Source organism: Anas platyrhynchos, chromosome 1, assembly GCF_047663525.1.
Source record: "Anas platyrhynchos isolate ZD024472 breed Pekin duck chromosome 1, IASCAAS_PekinDuck_T2T, whole genome shotgun sequence".
Taxonomy (NCBI): Eukaryota; Metazoa; Chordata; class Aves; order Anseriformes; family Anatidae; genus Anas; species Anas platyrhynchos.
Genome location: NC_092587.1, coordinates 97,902,487 through 97,922,456, shown reverse-complemented (window position 1 = coordinate 97,922,456; position 19,970 = coordinate 97,902,487). Strand labels below are relative to the sequence as shown.

Below are 19,970 nucleotides of genomic sequence, written 5' to 3'. Positions count from 1 at the left end.
AAAAGGCATAAGATGAGAGGGAGCGGAATAGGTATTTCATCATGTTTCTCAATCCTTTTAGGCTTTCACTGGCATTACCTGCTGTCATCAGTGTCCTCTAGACAAGAGGGTCCTGGCCACCTGGCTAAGGCAGCAGCCATCAGTATACTACAGTGCTGAGCTAGAACCATCTGTTTTAAAAAATGCTTCACACTCCTGCATCAAGGACACTGAAAAGAACTCCATACAGAAAAAGATTTGGTCTTATTATGAAGAAAAATGAGCTTGCTTTTAAATTAGTACCTGTGGTATTGCAGTTGCAATTTGAAGTAGGAACCAGAGATGATGGAATAACTAAAAGTTTGTTGAAAATAGATTTTGTGGTTTGCCTCATAGCAGCAAGGATGGTTCAGTTCAGATTTTGGGATAAATTTTGCTAAATGCTGATTAATTTTTTTTCATCTCCACTAGTTCAAAGCACGGATTTTGTTCTAGGCGTACAACATGCTGAGACAATAGATGTGTGGAAGTGCATTGCACTCGTAGTTCTCATAGTTCTCAATCTCTGTATCATCCCCAGATGACTGGCAAATTCGATTTGATCCCAAATTCAATCTCCAAATGAGAGACAGATTCAATTCAATGGAGAGGACCATGTAGATACTATACTGATGACTCAGTAGGAGAAGAGTTTAAGCCCATTATTCTTTCCATATACCAAAAATATGAAGCTTTGATAGGAAACAGAGGCTCATTCTGATTTTTTGTCATGAAGTCTGAAGAGCAGGTTTCACTCTGGTGCATTGCTTCTGATGCACAGACATATGGTAGGACCCAGTAATCTGTGAAGAACCACATACGTTGTCTCAACAACAAACACTAACACAGCAGTTCAGGATCTTGCATGCAGAATGCCTCTGAGGGAGTTACTAAGAGCACCTTCCTTGCCTAACTGCAGAACCAGACCCCAGCTAGCTGCTGTTCTGATATTCTGCCACACAAGGTTTGCTGCTAGTTAGGGATAGCTGTTAGTCTTCTTGTTCTTACTTTCCTGAGTCCAAGGCATTTAGCAGAAAACAGCGTGCTGTACAGCTGATCAAATAGGAAAGGTGAAAAGCTACCCAGGAAATTTTCATTTAATGAAGTGTTTCCTCACACCTGTGGAAGGAAATGGCATAAACAGGTAAGATATGTTTGCTGGTTTATATAAAATCAAATCAGCAAACAATGTGTCCTCTTGCTTTTTAGAATGTTACACTGTTCAGTAAGTACAATAAGAAAGCAAACAGTCCATGGAACAATAAGACAACTTGTTAATAAAAAGTTTGTCAAGCCTCACTGACTAAGCCTTAAGATGAAAAGAAACCTATTAAAATGCACTTATAATGCTCCAATGGAGACCAGCCAGCAATTACAAACAGTTGCTCTTAGCAGATTTTTTTTTCCTGATGGATTTTCTAGATGTTAGCATTAGTATTTATTTTAGTGAGGTAAGGTAAGGGACATACTGAGGTGTGAGAAGGAGAGGTGTGACACCCTGACTGACCTTTCACCGTAGTCACATGAAAACATTCAAATAAAGTCATTAGCACATACAGGTACAGATCAGTGCACTGGTGATAAGTGATAGGAGTCAAAGGGGGAGGGAAAAGGCAAAGTGAAATGCAAAGCAAAAGATGACAGTGCTCAGCTAAGTCCTGAGCATCTCACAACCTTCCAAGAAGTCTGAAGGTGGTATAAGTAGATGGAAAATGCCAAACCTGAAGGGTCTTGTGTGTGATAATGAGACAATTTATGATTCAGTGGAGCCTTGCAATGAATACAGGTGAAGAGCTGCATCCTGTAACCTTTAGACCAGTAGTCCCCTTTTAAGAAGGCCCAGAACTGTGAGGTTGAAGGAGATAGCAGCTTAGTTTTGAGGGCATGGCAGAGCCACAGGCTGTTTCTTCCCTTGTATGAAAAGGCTGTATTATAGTAAAGATAATTATGTAGACTGATGTTGGAGACAGTGCAAGTCCATGTTAATGATAGTTCACTCCAGTTTAGATTCTTAACCAAACTAAAGTTCTAGTCATACAAAATCAGAATTCACAGACCAGTGTAGATCCTTTTAAATCATTCTTCAGTATCAAAACAGCCTTCTCCTATTTAAAAAGACTGGACATTTTAAATTGCTAGACTGTAAAACAAGCATCAGTGCTGTTATAGCTCCATAATATCATTGAAAAAGAATACCTTGCCAAATACAAGTGCCAGGTAGAAGAATCCTGACCTAATGGTCCCCTAGAGGAATGAAATTTGCAGAGCTTCATAGGAAATTTTTAGACATGTTAGAAAGTTAAAAACTGATTACTAGGGTGAAATTTTTTAAACAGCTTCAGAACCAGGGTTGATGTTTTTGCTCACTGATGACTCCCTTCAGAGGAGGGCGAAATGGCTGCTCACGGGCTGCAGCTCACCACATCCCATGGTCGGTGGCTGAAACAAATCAGATGCAATTGAGTACTGCTCAGATATGAAGCTAGAGGTATGAATAGAAAATACCAAACTTCTGTTAGTTTTGAAAGAACCTCCTTCTCCTTAAAGACCCCAACCTTAGTCCAGGTGGGGGAAGAAAAAAAAAAAAAAAGAAGAAGAAAAAAAAAAAAGAAAAGCCTCAAACTTTGCACTTAATATAGCATTTACTTCAGAACAAACAAACAAACAAAAAAAGGCACTAAATTGATGCAGGTCTACAAATTGCTGCATTAAGTCTGCTATACACGGCCCACATACAATAATATAAGGGTAATGTAAAAACATGCATTAGGGATGAAGAAGAATATTAGATCCATCTCTCCCCCCATGAAAGGATGAGCTGAGAGCTGATGGTGGGTGAGTGCTGCTAGCAAAGCCAGCACTTCACTGTCTGTGGGTGAACATTTCAGTCCTTTGTTGCATGCTTTTTATTATAAAGCCCACTGAAAACTTAAGGCTGCTTTTCTGAAGGAGCTGTTGTGTAACTCTGACATCTGGGGTATTCAGTCGCTGCCCTGTTTGAACTGGTTATGGAACACATTAAACCCAGAAGGCTCCACTTCAGCTGTTTACAAACCTTCCCCACACTACTCCTCTATCCCAGCTTTGTCGACAGGCTCCAGTTCAGCAGGGGGGTCCAGGCTCAAGCCTGGCTCTCTCAGATAAGCACTACCATGGACTGCAGTGGGAAAGAACCCACATTTAAATTGCAGCACATTATCAAGGGTCTGGCAGAATCAGGTCTGTTGTTTTCTGAAGTTTATCTGTTATTCCACCTTTGGATCCACCCAAACAACTGTGCCTATAAGAAGGACTTGTGATTCTACATGTATGTGAAGATAAAGGTACGCTGGCCTGTAGCTGTATAACTACTATAATTCATATATATGGTTGGAGCCACCCACACTATTTTGTTTTGTGTTTCTTTATTATATTAGTCAGGAGTTGGGCAGTAGGTCCATACATGCCATGTCAATAACGTTACTAAAAATCCATATGAATAAATCAAAACAAATAATTCATTCTGTTTTGTGCAGCTACCTGCTGCAGTAGAAAGTTAAAATATTGACAGATGATATTTATGGTAAAAATAACCTTTAAACAAACACTCAGAAAACTTGTTTATCTTGTGTAACTGTGGTATTCCAAGAGGATTTTTTTCTCTTCCAGACTCACCAAAGGAATAGTGGAGGCAGACAGTATTGATAAGTTCAAAAAGCAATTGCATACATTCATGGACAAGAGGTCCATAAATAGATACAAAGAGGAAGGTACCCACGAGCATCCCTAATCCAGTATTTCTGACTCTGGGGCAGTAGGAAGGGAATGGACAGCAGAAAGTGGACACACTTGTGCTCTTCTGAGAACGTTTAGGATATTGTAATTTTTGGCTGGCTATAAGACTTCATAAAGCATAAAATGGGCAACCACATAGGATAACACAAACAGCCTTAGCCACCACAGAGAAGGAACAGTATATAAAAATTGATGACATTAGTCTTTACTAGTCTTTACACAATAACAAGTTTGTTTAGTGAAGAAAGCTTTTGTATTTTTTAAAAAATAACACCTGCAAATGGCTGCCAACATACAGTCATCTCATTAACTAAGACTTACACTAGCAGTAATATAGAGAGGAAATTATGCAAATAATTACACAGAAATGTATGAGGATATGGATAAAATTGTGCTTTGGATGGCAATGACAGACACTGGACCTGAGAGTTCATCTTCCCTGAACAAACCGGGTTGACTGCATCCTGAGTAATTCTACCCAAACTGACTTTAAGTAGGTCGGCTTCTGACAGTTGCGTAGGTACAGCAGCATGGATCTCAGCAGAGATTAATGGGATGGATATTTACCAAGTCTCTCTGGAAGCTGTACTATATTCCATGCAATTGCAGCTATTTTCTTAGAAGGACCCAAGCAGCTAGTTTAAAGCTAATTTAGGAAAAGCTACACGAACAGCAGTAACATCATGAAAGTAAGAGTCCCCCTGTGAGTGATGCTTGTCACTGCTCTATACATTGCTCCCCTGGTGCTGGGAAAGACGACACTTGGAAAAATGCATATGGAGACAAATAAAACTGTCAGACAAAAGAGTTGAGCCCTACAAGCTCTAAACCTGCAACACTGAAGATGACCAAAGGGCTGGAGCACCTCTCCTACAAAGACAGGCCGGCAGAGTTGGGGTTGTTCAGCCTGGAGAAGAGAAGGCTCTGGGGAGACCTCATTGCAGCCTTCCAGTACCTAAAGGGGGCCAATAAGAAAGCTGGGGAGGGACTCTGTCAGAGAGGGTAGTAATAGGATAAGAAGGAATGTCCTTAAACTTAAAAAAATAAAATAAAATAGATTTTGTTTCTTTACTCAGGGGGTTGTGAGGCAATGGAACAGGATGCCCAGAGAAGTTGTGGATGCCCCATCTCTGCAAGTGTTTAAGACCAGGCTGGATGGGGTTTTGAGTAACATGATCTAGTGGGAGGTGTCCCTGCCCATGGCAGGAGGTTGGAATTGTATTGTCTTTAAGGTCCCTTCTGATCCAAACCATTCTGTGATTCTATGAACACATTTAAGTAAAACCCTGGAAGATGTCATTCCTACCTGCAGAACTGAGGATATTTATAGCTTCCAAAAAAAGTCCAATAGGTTCTCCTTAACCAGACAGCTTATCCATGTAACTCTGCTGGACCTGTTTTTGGTTTCTCCTCCATTCATCTGAAGCAATGGAGTTACGCCAGTACAAAGCTAGAGCAAAGTCAGAATCAGGTGATTCTTACTGCAGTATCTACATGCTGATGGAATGTTATGAAACCTTAATACCATAATATCATCCCAAAATGGTACACAGCACATTTCCCGGTATATGAAATATGCTCTACAATAGGCTAATCATTGATAAAAGCCTCTAAGATGTTGCTGTTTTTACCTGTACAAAGATTACTAAGAAAAATAACAGCCCTGACAGCTAGATTCTTGGGTGATGTGAAGTATGTACAGGCTGTTGTGCTTTTATTACCTAAGCACTAATGGCAATTTCAGAAAAGGAATTCAGGCAAAGTGGCACATAATAGAAGACCAGTTGAAAGAGGAGTAAGTCATGTTAAAAGTCAGACAAGTGACTAACACTGTTAGAAAAATAACCAGCCAGTTGGCTATGGTTTTAAATAAATTAGCTAATACTTTTTTTTTTTTTTTTTTTTTTTCATGAAAAAACAGAAGATACCAAAGGATTTGAGGGAAGAAATAGTATTTAAATCCTCAAGATCAAAGTCTATCGTGTTATCACTCCGTCTGACAGAATCCAAGAGATGTGAAAAAGCTTCTGAACAAGTCAACCAGAACATCAAAACTGCAGGTTCAAGATTAACTGAGGAATCTTTCCTTGTGGTGTGTATATGCCTTATTTTTTTGATGACAGCACTGTGGGTTGCCTGTTTTTGAGGAAGGGAATGCAAGAATCTGTGCTTTGTTTGACTTATGCCATATAGCAAGTTTTATTTTGATACAGCTAATCATAACCTCACCAATGACAACCTAATCATAAGAAAGCATTCCTTTAAAGGAAAGAAAGTTTCTCCTCAATAGGGCATTGAAGTCAGACAGTAGAACTACCTGTCCAAACACAACACTCTTGCTAGTTACCTGTAGCAGAAACACATTCTAGATTCAGTTTATCGTTATTAAATAAGCAAGCTTGTATTTGGGGCTTTGGGAAATTCATCTATATTTCTTAGTTATTTTGTAGCTAATTTTTCCAACCTATAAGAACTCAGATGTCCTTTGGGAGCACAATAACACAGCTGCCATTTTACATGGGAAGTATAAAGTAACCAATGCCTCGCCTCTCACATATAGCCCTCTATGGACTGGCTTTTGCAAACACAGGGCCACTTAGGGCCCTAAGTGTCTTCATTCCTGAAATATCCCTGGGTCTACTATGCAGACATAGCAACCCCTGGTTTACTGTGGATATATTCAGTTCATATAATACATCCATGGGTCTACTGGAATATGTCTGCCTTATAACCGCAGCAATGATCTCCTTCATACGCACAGCAGTTCTGGTCTTTGTTTGCTCTCTGCCTAGGTGAAGAGCACTTGAAAAACAGCCAGGAAGGGGCTACTTTCACCAGACATTCCTCCAGCCTGAGCCCTCCTGCAGCATGGGTCCCATGCACATTTGTCTGTCATTAGATATGTGCTGCTCCTGCCAGCCATCACAGATCTAATGCTGCCCTGCCATACACTAGCTGTTTGGCCAACAGCACGTTTTCAAACTGTTACTGTCCAAATGGCTAACTGCAACGCAGGGCTCATGATTACCCTCCCTGTAGATTCCGCACACCTCAAATCTCGTCATTAGCGTTGATCATCTTCAGCATCCATCAAACCATAGATCTTTTCTGCTGATTTGCTCTAGCCCTAAAGAGCACCATTGAGTTTAGTGTGAATGCTCTAATAGTTGGTCCATCTGCTCACTACAGCTGTGCTTCCAGCTGCATGAACCAAAGTGCTCTAAAGTCAACTCTGTAGTGCTTCCAAAGTGGCCATGCCTCATTGCCAAGCCACCTCAGAACCACCTCATATTCCCCACATTTATTTCACTCAGATCACATAATCTCCATTACGAACTTCAGAATGAAACAAGACCATCAGATAAAGTCCCTGGAGTCTCATTCCAAGTCTTTGGTTGTAATGATGTAACATTCATGCTTTGTCCACCAGCCTCTACACTCTGCTGTACTTGCTGAGCATCAGTCTTGTTAGGAAATCAAAATTCTCTGAATAAAAAAGTGAGATGATACTCTTTAAACCATATCTGGTAGTTTCCTATTCACTTTCACAAATCTAAGAATCATCATCGTTGTAATTTATATAGCTTAAACAAATTCCAAGCAAAGTGACAGGCTTCAGTCAATACAAATGGTCATCGGTGAGGTTACATTGTACAGAAATGACCTAGCTGGAATTCTATTGCTGCAGGTCATCTGGTGTCTGAGTAGCCAAAGGAAAAAATCAAGAAACGGGCTACACGAAGCAGAGATTCAGAAGATAATGACAATGCAAAAATAGACCATGCACATTTCTAAAAACACACTGTAAATCTGAAAACCTGAATTTTATTTTATATTTTTTTGTCTGAGTTTATTTTAGGGGAAAAAATGAGAATCACCAAGCTAAGAGAGACTTTCTTCACTGAAGCCACAGATCCCATTTCACACATCAATCTCATACAGATCATAAAAATATCTTTAAGCTATTCAGATCATTGTCTGTCACATTATTTCAAGCATCCATTTATAACACTGCTTACTTAGTGAGTATATCTTTATACTTTGCAAACAAAAAGCTTCTATTTCACCTAAATGAAAACGGAAGGGTAGGAATTACTTAAGAAATTTAAGAGAGCCAACACCAGTATGATGATCTCTAAAAACAGTTTGTGGACTATGACTGGTGATACGAGCACTCAGTCAGGGGCTCCAGGAATCGTGATGGAAGGCAGCTCTCAGAGCTCAGTGAGAGTACAGAAACCTGCAGGATGCCAGGCTATGTCGCAGGGGACAAGATGATTTTGGCAAGTGCCATCTACTATAGAATACCAGTTGTGATGGTTGCAGAGATATTAATAAGAAGGTCTGTAAGTACTTACAGGAAACTATAGTTATGAATATTAACCAGTTAATAAATAATGTCAGATAATCTGACTAGGTATTTGATCAAATCATAAAAACAACTTCTGAAATGGAAATACAGCACATATTAAATGTAAATGTTATTAAAGTACCTGGTACACTGATTCATAACATTATATATATATATATATTTATATATTTATATAAAAGAAAAAAACACAACTTTTTGTTGTTGTTCGGTTAATGAGAAGGGCTGAGAGGAAAGAAAGGAAATTTTACAGTTAAAATTATTATTGCTAGATTGAAGATTTTCAATTATAAATTGGTTGCCCATAGCAGACAGGCCTTATGGCAAATAAGTAAGTAAATAAATAAAACGCAAAATTCTAAATTAAAAGATATAATTTCACTGGACAGGGATATACAGCTTTAATTTGTCCATACAAAATTGTAGGACTTCATCTAGATAGCACCACTGATATTTGACTCTTCCATAACCACTGTGATGGGAAGAGATATCTTGGAAAACACAGTCTCATGAGGCAAGATGATAGAATAGGTCACCATTTTTTAGGTCATAGTACATTAATTGAAATGACTAATTCATATAGAAATATGAAAACTTCATTATCTCCATAGGCTTGCTAGTAAAAGTAATGTAAAATGCTAACAAGAAGCCCGTGTAGTTCGCTGTCAGAACTATACCATTGACAGAGAATTCTTGACCTCAAAGGATACTGTTAATTGTGAGTTGGGTGAATGTTTCCTTGTTTTTATTGCTCCTGCTGAACGTGTGGTTTATATTCAAGCTGCCCAAGCTGGACATGTCCATAAAGGTGTGCTGAAAGGACTCGGCTGTGGCATGAGAGGGAAACAGTAGCAGAACAGGTAACTGAATCTAATGCAACTGAGTTTGAAGCTGGTGACATAACCATCTGTACTATTCCTGCCTTGATATGATTTGCCCTTACAAAAGAAGTACCGTTGGAGCCTGTAGCCACAGAGATGTCCAAATTAGCTTTAAATGTAGCGGCTCTTGCACTATATTGTCTCCATTACAACACAGACCTCAGATTCTCAGCAGGATGTTTTGATCACTAAGGGCTCTGTGCTGCTCTCTGTGTCAAGTAGACATGCCGTAACTATTTCTCTTGAACTTAGCCTCTTTCATATTAATGGGTTTCACTGCTTGAGGTATTTTAATTGTATTCTATTGCCAAAGGCTTTCTAATACCTTGATGATGTTTTATGTAGAAACAGAAGTTGTTGGTTGCTGGAAGACTGAGATGACATCCTGAATAATTGCACAGCTTAGGAAGATGATATCTGAGCATATGCCCAGCAATTTCACATTCACAGCTGATAACCTCATAATTCCTATGAATAATCTAAAACACAATAGAAATGCCCCGGTGGCTCTGATGCATTTATTTTTAAAGTAAGGTAATTAGTATACTGGCTTCCCAACACTCCCAGCTGTCTAGCCAGCTTTTAATACAAATGAATCAGATACTGATAAAGAATAAAAGAACTTGACAGTCTCACCCAAATTGTTCTTAGTAGGACTATTTTGTTAAGTGAGATACCTGTCAAGGTATGTTCAGTCTGTGGTACTGATAGTATTTGGTGAGGTGACAATTTCAAACCATACTTTTTCAAATTATTTAGAGTAGACAATCCCCTGATCTAGTTCATAGGATCGTCCCATAAACAGCTGTGCCAGCACAGCTTGGAAGACAGGGACAAGACCTGTGCCACAGAAGTGGGAATGAGCTAGGATAGCCAGCTAATTAATATTGCTGCCTAGTATTTTGTAATGAAAAATGATGGCTATATAATTTGCACTGTTCCTAAGAAAGGAACACATTCAATAAGATAGGTTTGGAGAACAATATCTTCTGGATTTTATTTTATTTTACCTTGGGAAGGAAAAGCTTGGTCTGCAAGATTGCTATCTTAAATCAAAGTACAAAATAGAAGACAAACCATGAAAAAAGCTATGTAGAAAACATTGCTTATTAATGAATAATGTAAGAGAGCCTTTAACTGCCCCTTCCAGCCTATACTAGCACCATTGAGTAAACTGCAGTTTACTCAATGTGAACTGGTCAGAGTTGTGCAGCCGAGCAGCATTCCCATTTACATTAAGACTTCATCTGGCTCTGATGCAACTACTGTTAATTCATGCGATACAGATATTGCTCTCATTGAAATCCATCTCTCTGTCATACATTTATATGTACAAAGTGAACCACAAAAGCCAAAGGCATTCTGTATGGCAGGCCTGATTATTTATTTTGCAAGTTTTGTCATGATGGAGTTTCAGTTTTCACGTCTCTTGATTGTTACTGAAAACATTTACATGGGAGCACAAGCAGATAAATACTCAGGTAGTGGAAAACTAAAAGTCTGGCTCAAGTCAAAACTCTATCAGCTCACAACACCTCAAGATTTGATCTATGTTGTGCATTACTCAAAAGTTTACTTATTTCTCTCTTGAAGTCAGTATTTACTGTTTACAACATTACTGTGTGTCTTTAAAGATAAACTGGTTGCCAGAAACAACAAATTAAGTCTGCATGAAAGAAATAAGCAACATGGGCAGAGGAACCCTTAAACAACAAAAGATTGCATTCTTCATGGAAATGTAGCTAGTAATTAAAAACAAATGGAAAAATATGAGGAAAACAACATATTCGGAGAACTGTCTCTTCAGAAATAATTTTTTTAAAAAATCCCAATTTCCATTATTTATCAACAACTTTAAATGAAAACAATTTAATTTTGAAATTATTCAGACAACAATGTGAGTTAATGCACATGAAAATCAGTAACGTAGCTGAGGTAAAAAGGTATGATTTGCTTAGCAAATAATAACAATGTCAAAAAGACACAATATCAAAATTGACACAATATCATCAATATTAGAGTGTATTATTCTATATTAAGCTAAATAATACTTCATTTTTCTATTTCTTCCAGCATTCTGACACCAATTTTCACTACTGTGTATTTCTCTTTTTTGCCCCTGCCAAAATAAACAAAGAAAAAACACCACTAAAACGCACACACACGAGTCCAAGTTCCCATAGAGATTCATTTTGTCAATATATTTTTAAAGAATTTGCTTTAGATTTATATTTTAAATAAATTTGTTTTTTGTTCTGTTTAGATATTAGGATGACTTTTCACACCACAAAACATTTTATGTCTGTTTGAAATATTCTAGCAGTATTGATCCTTCCAATCTGGTTGTTAAATGTTTCAGTATTTCATTAGCAGATTTAAAATTCTGATGATTTTTAAGCAGCTGTGATAACTGTGGCATATGTTTTCCTTCATCTTTTCTAAGTTGACATGGGAGTCATTCTTTTTGAAAAAAACTCCTGTGAAACCAGTAGATTATCCTGTACTCAGTCACACAACTATCCAGGTAAAGAGGGATTACTTATAAAAATCCAAGGTGGTAAGAACCACAATAAATATTTTTCACACTGCTTCAGTCTACTGAATGATTTTTACAACTACATTTACAATGGAAGTAGCGACACTTTAAAAATTATAATTTCTGTAAATCATGGGCTAAAATCTTTGCTGATCTAAAGGAGAAAACTTAAGTGAAGCTTCTTTACAAGTATTGAGTTACACCAAAAGCCATTTACTACAGTCATTTGTCATCTGGTGGATTATATTGTTTAAAATAAGGAGTGCAATCAGGTGCAAAGCAGCAGAAAACTTTCCTGCTTGGAAAACCTCCTGCTTGACCTCTATGGAGCGGTCATCAAATGACCAGCAGGTAACAGAAACCTTGCTAGTTCAGAAGAGCATTGGAGGAGGTGAGCTAGCATTGACCTATCCTTCCCCACCTCTTATGAATCCAGTTAAACTTCTAAATAGTTATCCCAGTTGTTTAATGGATATATTTTTTCTAAAGCAAAGCAAGAGAGTAAAATGTAATTAGCAAATAAAAATTGAATTTCCTTTGATCTAAGGTAGTTATAGTCTAATGCAGCTACCAATAAGCTTTGGGGTTTATAAAAACAATACAAAATGACCAATATTTAATCACAAAGGTCTCTCTATAGAAAGGAATTGGACCATATTATAAAAGGCATATACATCAGCCATACATGTATATAGCCTCAAATGCTTCAGTCTATTATAGAGAAAGAGAAGAAGGGTAAAAAAAAAAAAAAAAATCTGAAAAGAAAGAGTAGAAATCTGCTGGATATAAGCAGCAGATCGTTCATACTACTAGCTACTTACCATTAAAAGCTGCAGTTATGAAAAACCTTCATAACACAAATGGAAGCTTAAATTTACAGAATTTTTCTAAAGAAAAGTATTTTTCAACATGTGACCAATCCTTTGAATTTCAATAGTCTACAAAATTATTTCTTGCCAAGGTATTAAGGAGGATAGGAAAGATGTAACACATCTCCTATTTTAATCTACTATTAGTTTATGTTACATTTTTTGTCCGAGTAAATAGGCTTCAGCAACATACATAACAGCTAAACAGATGCTAAGTAAAATCAGATATTTATGTCATAATTCCTCAGCTTCAAGCTTTATCCTTGACTGAAAAGTTCTTCAGTGTAACTTGGAAAGCAATAGTATGATTTTATTAGCCCTGCTGCAATCATTAAACTAATTTCCTTCTATTAACTTTCTTTGTATTTAAATAGATATAATCAATACAAGAATATTCACTGAAAAATCTGTTTTAGAGAATATACAGGACCCAGTCCAGTGCTATTTGATATCTGAGGAAATACCCAAGGGCAAAACCAAGTAAATTAGTATTCAAAATGTGTAAAACTTCATTTAAAACAACAACAACAACAAAAAATCTTATGCTCACTTTCTCATAAAATATTCCTATTTAAAATTAAATTTAAAGCAAGACTGTGTACATTAAGCTATAAATTTACTACAACTTAATTAAATCCTTAAAATATAATTTAACATTTAATGTACAGAGTAGATTGTGTTTGTGTTGAATTTTTAAAATAGGCCAAACTACAGATCAATAGGAGAAGTCATTAAGTATGCAAACTGAAAGTTTATTGAAGCAATGTGTCAGTTTTTAGCAGCAGTTAGCTCTACTTGCAGGTGTAAAGAATATTCATTCAATGAAAGTATTTCAATAAATACTTCATACAATGCTATGAACTAATTACAAAATGAGGAACCTTGTCTTTTTCACCCTAACAACTGCAGTAAGACCTTGTAATTCTGAAACACTGACAAACATGTTAGCCAGGATATGCCTGCTTATTAATGATATGCAATGTTTGCTTTGATTTAGATTCATAGGGGGGAAAAAAATTACAATTCAAGAACATTTTTTATAAAGTTTTATTAACTTGATATTTTTAGATGTTTTTGTACATTTTAATTGAATCTTACTTTGTATCAAAACCCAATGGGATGGGATGGAACCTGAGTTAATACTCCTTCAATGATAAATGACCTTTTTATGTGTTTTTTTTTGTTGTTGTTGTTCATGTTGTTATTTGTTTGTTTGTTTGTTTTTTGTGATTGTCTAATAAAATGAGATTAAAAAAATGAAAAAGGTAAAAAAATAAAAAATAAGAGCCAAATACAGTTTCAGTTACAGAACATTATTTCTTAAATAAATGTTCAGAATGTTTCCCACAGCATATTACCATTATGACAGAGAAGCCTCAAATGAAGTTTTTACTCAGTTGCAATTGGCATCTGTAATGGCTATACAGGAGAAGGAATCAACTCTCCTTTAGAGAATTAACTAAAGCAGTGCAAATGCAAAGCAATGCAGAACTACTAATTGATTTCAGTCTTCCTGCTTGTTGATTAGTATCATTAATAATATTGATGATTTAATCACCTGAATTAAGTTTCATCTTTGCAGTTTCATTTCAATGAAAGCATTGTTGATTGAGTCACAAGGAGATTCTTCATTATTGATGATGTCATATTTGTAACTTATCTATCCCAAATCTGAATGCTCCAGAGACTCAAAGGGTCATAACAATGATGGACAGAAAGACATTTTGATTTTGGAGTTACACAGATGACACAAGCAGCATCTGGAAACACCAAAGATGCTCAGCATTTGATATAAACTTTTCATGAGGACCAAAATGATTTGGCTTGCTTTTCCAGACAGGATCCATACAAAAAATGCCCAACAGGCCATACTGCTGTCACTTATAAGAAAGAATATCCAGGAAGTCACTAATTTTAATACACAAACGTATCAGAGAAGAGCACTGTGGCCCGGACCTTTGTAAGGATAATCCTAGCAGATGCAGAGCTGTACACTTTAAACCAAGATTGTTCCTAGCCCTCTCCAAACTCGAGTATGCATTGGTGACATTTCCATGCCACAAACAATTTTAAAAATAAATCCAGATAGGTAATGACGTGTTTCTTGTCTACCCCTTCCCCAGCTTACCAGATCTGCTCCCTTCCCCATGGGCGGTCTGGTTCCCATGGCAATGAAACCACCTTCATCTGCTGTTTTGCAGGCCCCCTCTGCACCACCTTCTTTCTGGCATGCCCCAAACACACCCAATGGGGAAACTCTGGTGAGTTTATTCATACTGTTAAAATTAACAGTCTGGGGGCTAGAGGGATGTCAGCTCAAGCCTCCGCTCTCAGATGTATATCACTGATAGCCTCCTGGAGCTTGAACAAACAAACAAATGCAATAAATGTCAGCCATGTGTCATAAAGTTACTTCACGTAACCATGGCAAAGCGTAGGCGGCTAAGTGAAGCAGATCATTTTGGATGGCTCAAAATATTCTTATTGGCATTAGGGAGGCCAGCTAATGGCCAAATAGGGCTTAGACCAACCGTGTGATTTGGGACTAGAGACCAAACTGGGGTTGGTATTTCTGTTTGTATTGGATTTTGTCAGAAAATTTCACGCTAATGAGGAAATTCAAAACTATAGTCAATTTTTCGGAATGACTCTTTTCTTTTTATCTCCCAGAATCTAAAATTTCAAGCACTGAATTGCAGCCAGGACCAAGAAATCAAAGTGGAAGGGACTGGGTACTGTTCCTTTTGACCCTCTATAAATGCAGAGTGGTAGATAGCTGACACAGGCAGTCCTAGGTGCTTCTGTATAACTAAGCCAGTGATATGACACACTGGGGAAAATGTTCCTCGGAAGATTTTGCTTGTTAACAGCTATGACTGTTAAGAAATGTAATGGCAAGCTAACAGTTAGTGTAATTTAAGTACAAGTTTTTATGACTGCTTGGAAATCTCTTATTAGCTCATTTGAACCACAATTTTTTTCTTTAGTACTAGTATTTTAGTAACTGCTTTTCCACACAAGTAGACAATCCTCACATGAGGACACGCATTCTTTATTTTTCCCCTTTCTGTTACAACCTGGCCAAAGTAAACTCAAAGTAAACTGCTCTAATTTTTTTAATTTATTTTTTTTTTAATTCATCTTATTTTACACCTGCAAAGCAACACTGGGGAAAAAACAAAACAAAACAAAACAAAAAAAGATAGAGATGTAACTTTGAAGCCCAGTAGACAGAACTAAAATTGATGTACATAAGGTGGTTTTATTTTTATTTTTATTTTTTTTGACAGGAAGATGACTAAAGCAAAGGCACAGGTGCCTGATGTCACTTGAAAAATTGTGATCTTAATCTCATCTTTATTGAGTCATGCTGAATTGTAGAATGCATGGACATTTGGTTGTGTGTATCCCATTCAACTGTATTCTAAGAAGTGAAAATGGCTGAATTGCATTCATATTGTTGACAGCTTGATATGCCTAATGACAAGGTAAACCTTTTACCTGCAGCAGAGGGCAAGATACATATTTTGAGTATATTTCTTTCAGCTTATTCATCTTCCAAGAGTAGGTAGCTATCACAGCACAGTCTGTCCATCTGTGAGAGAATAATTGTCAGCACAGACAATTGGTTTTAGTATGTGCAATACCTGAATAGTTTGAGACAGCTATCATCATGATAAGACTGACATCTGAAAAGTAGAAGTAGCAATGTGACTTACAGTGTGTCGAGATGTTAGCAAAATAATCATTACATTGGACTTACTAAATGATGCCAGTGAATTGGAGATGTTAATACAAAGAAGAGCCCTACAATTTTTCAACTGTTATTTCTATCAAGAGAATATTTCCATAATGTACAGTGAAGTCTTGTAGAGGCCACATAGGCCTATATGCTGAAATAAATCAGTAACAGCCTTGATGCCTCAGATTTATTCATTCAAGAAGAATCATTGAAATTCTAAGCTCACCCGTGCCCTGCCTTCTCATCCATACAAACACAATTTCATCTGAAATTTTTGAGGGCTAGAAAAGAAGACCTCGGGAACTACAGACTGGTGAATCTCACCTCTGTGCCTGGGAAGATCATGAAACGGACCCTCTTGGAAGCAATGTTGAAGTATTTGCAAGAGAACGAGGTAATTCAAGACACCAACTATGTCTTCACCAATGCTAAATCATGCCTGATCAATCTGGTGGCTTTCTGTGATGGAGCAACTGCATCAGTCAAGAAGGGCAGACTGACTAATGTCATCTACCTGGACTTCTGCAGTCCCACACAACATCCTTATCTCTAAATTGGAGAAATGGATTTGAAGGATGGACTATTCAGTGGATAAGGAATTGGCTGGATGACTGCAGCTGGAGAGTTGTGGTCAATGGCTCTATGTCCAGGTGGAGGCTGTTGGCGAGTGGTGTCCTTCAGGGGCTCATCTTGGGACCAGTACTGTTTAATATCCTTATCAATGGCATAATAGGATCGAGTGTACCCACAGCAAGTTTGCAGATGACACCAAGCTGAGTGGTGTAGTAGATAAAGCAGAAGGAAGGGCTGCCGTCCAAAGGGACCTAATGAGGTTCAACAAAGCCAAAATTAAGGTGCTGCATCTGGGTTGGGGCAATCCCAGACATGAATACATGTACAGAATGGGAGGAGAACTCATTGCGAGCAGCCCTGCAGAGAAGGACTCGAAGGTTCTAGTGGACAAAAAGCTTGACATGAGCCAGCAGTGAATGCTTGCAGCCCAGCAGACCAACTGCATCCTGGGCTGCATCAATGGAGGAGTGGCCAGCAGGGCAAAAGAGGGGATTCTACCCCTCTGCTTTACCCTTGTGAGGCCCCACTTGGAGTGTTGCATCCAAGTCTGGGATCCCCAGCACAAGAAGGATGAGGATCTGTTAGAGCATGTCCAGAGGAGGGCCACAAAAATGGTCAGAGGGCCGGAGCACTTCTCCTATGAAGGCTGAGGGAGCTGGGGATGTTCATCCTGAAGAGAAGGCTCACAGGTGATCTCATTGTGGCCTTTCAGTACTTAAAGAGAACTTACAAAAAAGACAGAGAGAGACTTTTTACATAGACGGACGGTGATAGGACAAAGTGGAATGATTTTAAACTCAAAGAAGGAAGATTCAGATCAGCTGTTAGGAGGAAATTCTTCATTCAGAGGGTGGCAAGGCACTGGAATAGGTTGTCCAGAGAGGCTGTGGATGTCCCATCCCTGGAGATGCTCAAGACCAGGTTCGATGGGGCCCTGGACAACCTGATCTGGACATGTGAAGTGGGAGATGTCCCTGCCCATGGTAACAGAGTTAGAACTAGATGATCCTTAAGGTCCCTCCCAGCCCAAACCACTCTCTGATTCTATTATACTATAATTTTATCTATTCATTTTTTTTTATCTTCATTAATCATTCCTCCACATCTTTTCCTCTCAATTATGTATAGCCAAAATGGATGTATACAAAATGCTTAGACAAAATTAAAGTAACATATTAATCCCCATAGTATATAAAGCAACAGGTAATGTGTACCATACAATGTTACAGTTTTCAGATTACATTAAGCAATACATTTATTTTTTTAATATTTTGAATTTGCACTTAAAAATGCCAAGATCCAAACCCAGTGAAACCTGATCAGTGGATTCTCACATATTTTAGATCAAAGATGGTTTTGGCTGAATGCAATCCTTTCTGTTCAATGCCAAAATCACACAAATGAAAGCATAAAGATATTTGCAGAAAGTATATTCCTTATTCTTGTTAATTGGAGGATTTACAAAATGCTTCTTTCTCAACAGACAGAGCAAATCTTATTGGGAAGTTTGTGCCACTTCAGTTAATATGACATCCTGATAAAAAGGGCCAATAAGAGTGACTGGGAAATGAGTCCTCAGCCAAAAGCTGAAGTCAGAATTCTAACCTTGTTTGGACTTATCAATAGTTCCATTACATCTAAAACTTGTAAACAGGAAATTGTTTTACAGATGCACTAAATGGATAATATTTAAGCCATTGGCCAACCTCGTCTCTCCACTACCTCTTTTTTTCCTCCTGTCCAAAAAGCCTGTAACTTCATCATCATTAATGAAAAAGAGATGGAATTCTCCGGTGATGTCTCCGATATACAAATAGTAATAGCACCCAAGAGGATAGGATTATCTTCATTATTTTATCAGCTCTGGGCTAGTGTGTGATCAACACTGACACTCAAAAAAGATTACATGAAAAAACAAATACATTACAGAAGAACTAAAAGTGATATATTCATTCTTGTATCTTATTTGCTACAGGGAATGCTATCTTTCTATTTGTTGCTCCTATCCAAAATTACAATAAAACAGAAATCTGCAAATTAGAAAACCTGACAGAAAAAAAAAAAATAGATTAGATTATTAAGATTAGAAAATCTTCCTCTTCCCCATTTTACAATTTGCATTTCAGAACTCTCATTTCTAGTGTAATGATCTTCCATTTTTTTTATTTTTTTATTTTTTTTTAAACATATGACTTTCAGCATAGATATTTTCTGATACACAGAAATTTTACATGTGAAAGTAATTGCCTGCATAGCTGTGCTCTACTTGGCAACCACTTTGAGGCCCATTTTGAACTAATTATTTGTTCTATTACTTTTTGCATTTACAATCAAATACCTAGATCTAGACGATAAAGCTTCAGAGGTCTGTCCCCAAACCTGTTATTACCTAGCTTAATAATATATCCAAGGGTATGCCATGAATGTCCAGGAGATGCCACAAAGAGAATTACATTGTTTTGCATGCTTAGCTTTTAATTCCAAGCATAAATAGGGCATAAAAAGTAGGTACAGAAGAAGTATCACAGACTAGTTGGGGTAATACACATTAAACACAATAAAGAAGTGTGTAACAAAGTGTTTCCTGATATTCAGATGGAACCTTCAGTGTTTCAGCTTGTGCCCATTGCCTCTTTTCCTGGCAATATGCACAACTGAAAAGAGCTTGGCTCTGTCTTCTATGTACTCTCCCTTCAGGTATATATATACATTGATGAGATTCCCCCCTCCATCCCTGAGCTACCTCTTCCCCAGATTGAGCAGTCCCAGCTCTCTCATCCTCTCCTGATAGAAGATGCTCTTGTCCTTTAATTATCTCTGTGGATCTTCACTGGACCTCCCTCCAGTAGCTCTGTCTCTCTCTCTTAGAGAGAGAGAGTACATGGAGTAGGAAATAATAGTAGGATTTAAAAAAAAAAAAAAAAAAAAAAAAAAAGTAATTCTGATTTTGTTTAAAGAATAAACAATTTATGATGCTAATTTTAAATGAACAGCTTTAGAGAGATAATTATGCTTTCAAAACAGTCTCTGAATAACAAATGGAAAAATTCAGAGAGTGAGTTATCTTTACTGTCATGTCTGCTTCCTATTTATTTGGTTGGGTTCATACTTTACAACCTTCTGTGGACCATTATAATTCCAGTTTGTCACTCAGAGCTGGCAAATCCTACAGGCATCCTTCAGCTACCTCCCATTTTAACAGCAAACA

General features: G+C 37.5%; 1 protein-coding gene across 1 annotated transcript in view; it reads right to left on the bottom strand.

The window, feature by feature from the left end:
- Positions 1 to 282: 282 nt before the first annotated feature.
- Positions 283 to 19,970, bottom strand: part of POU1F1 (POU class 1 homeobox 1) — a 91,299-nt gene continuing 71,611 nt past the window's right edge. The window contains exon 8 of the mRNA XM_072023463.1: positions 283 to 1,137. Coding sequence (XP_071879564.1) covers positions 1,112 to 1,137 — 26 coding nt within the window. The 3' untranslated portion in view covers positions 283 to 1,111. The remainder of the gene's footprint in view (positions 1,138 to 19,970) is intronic.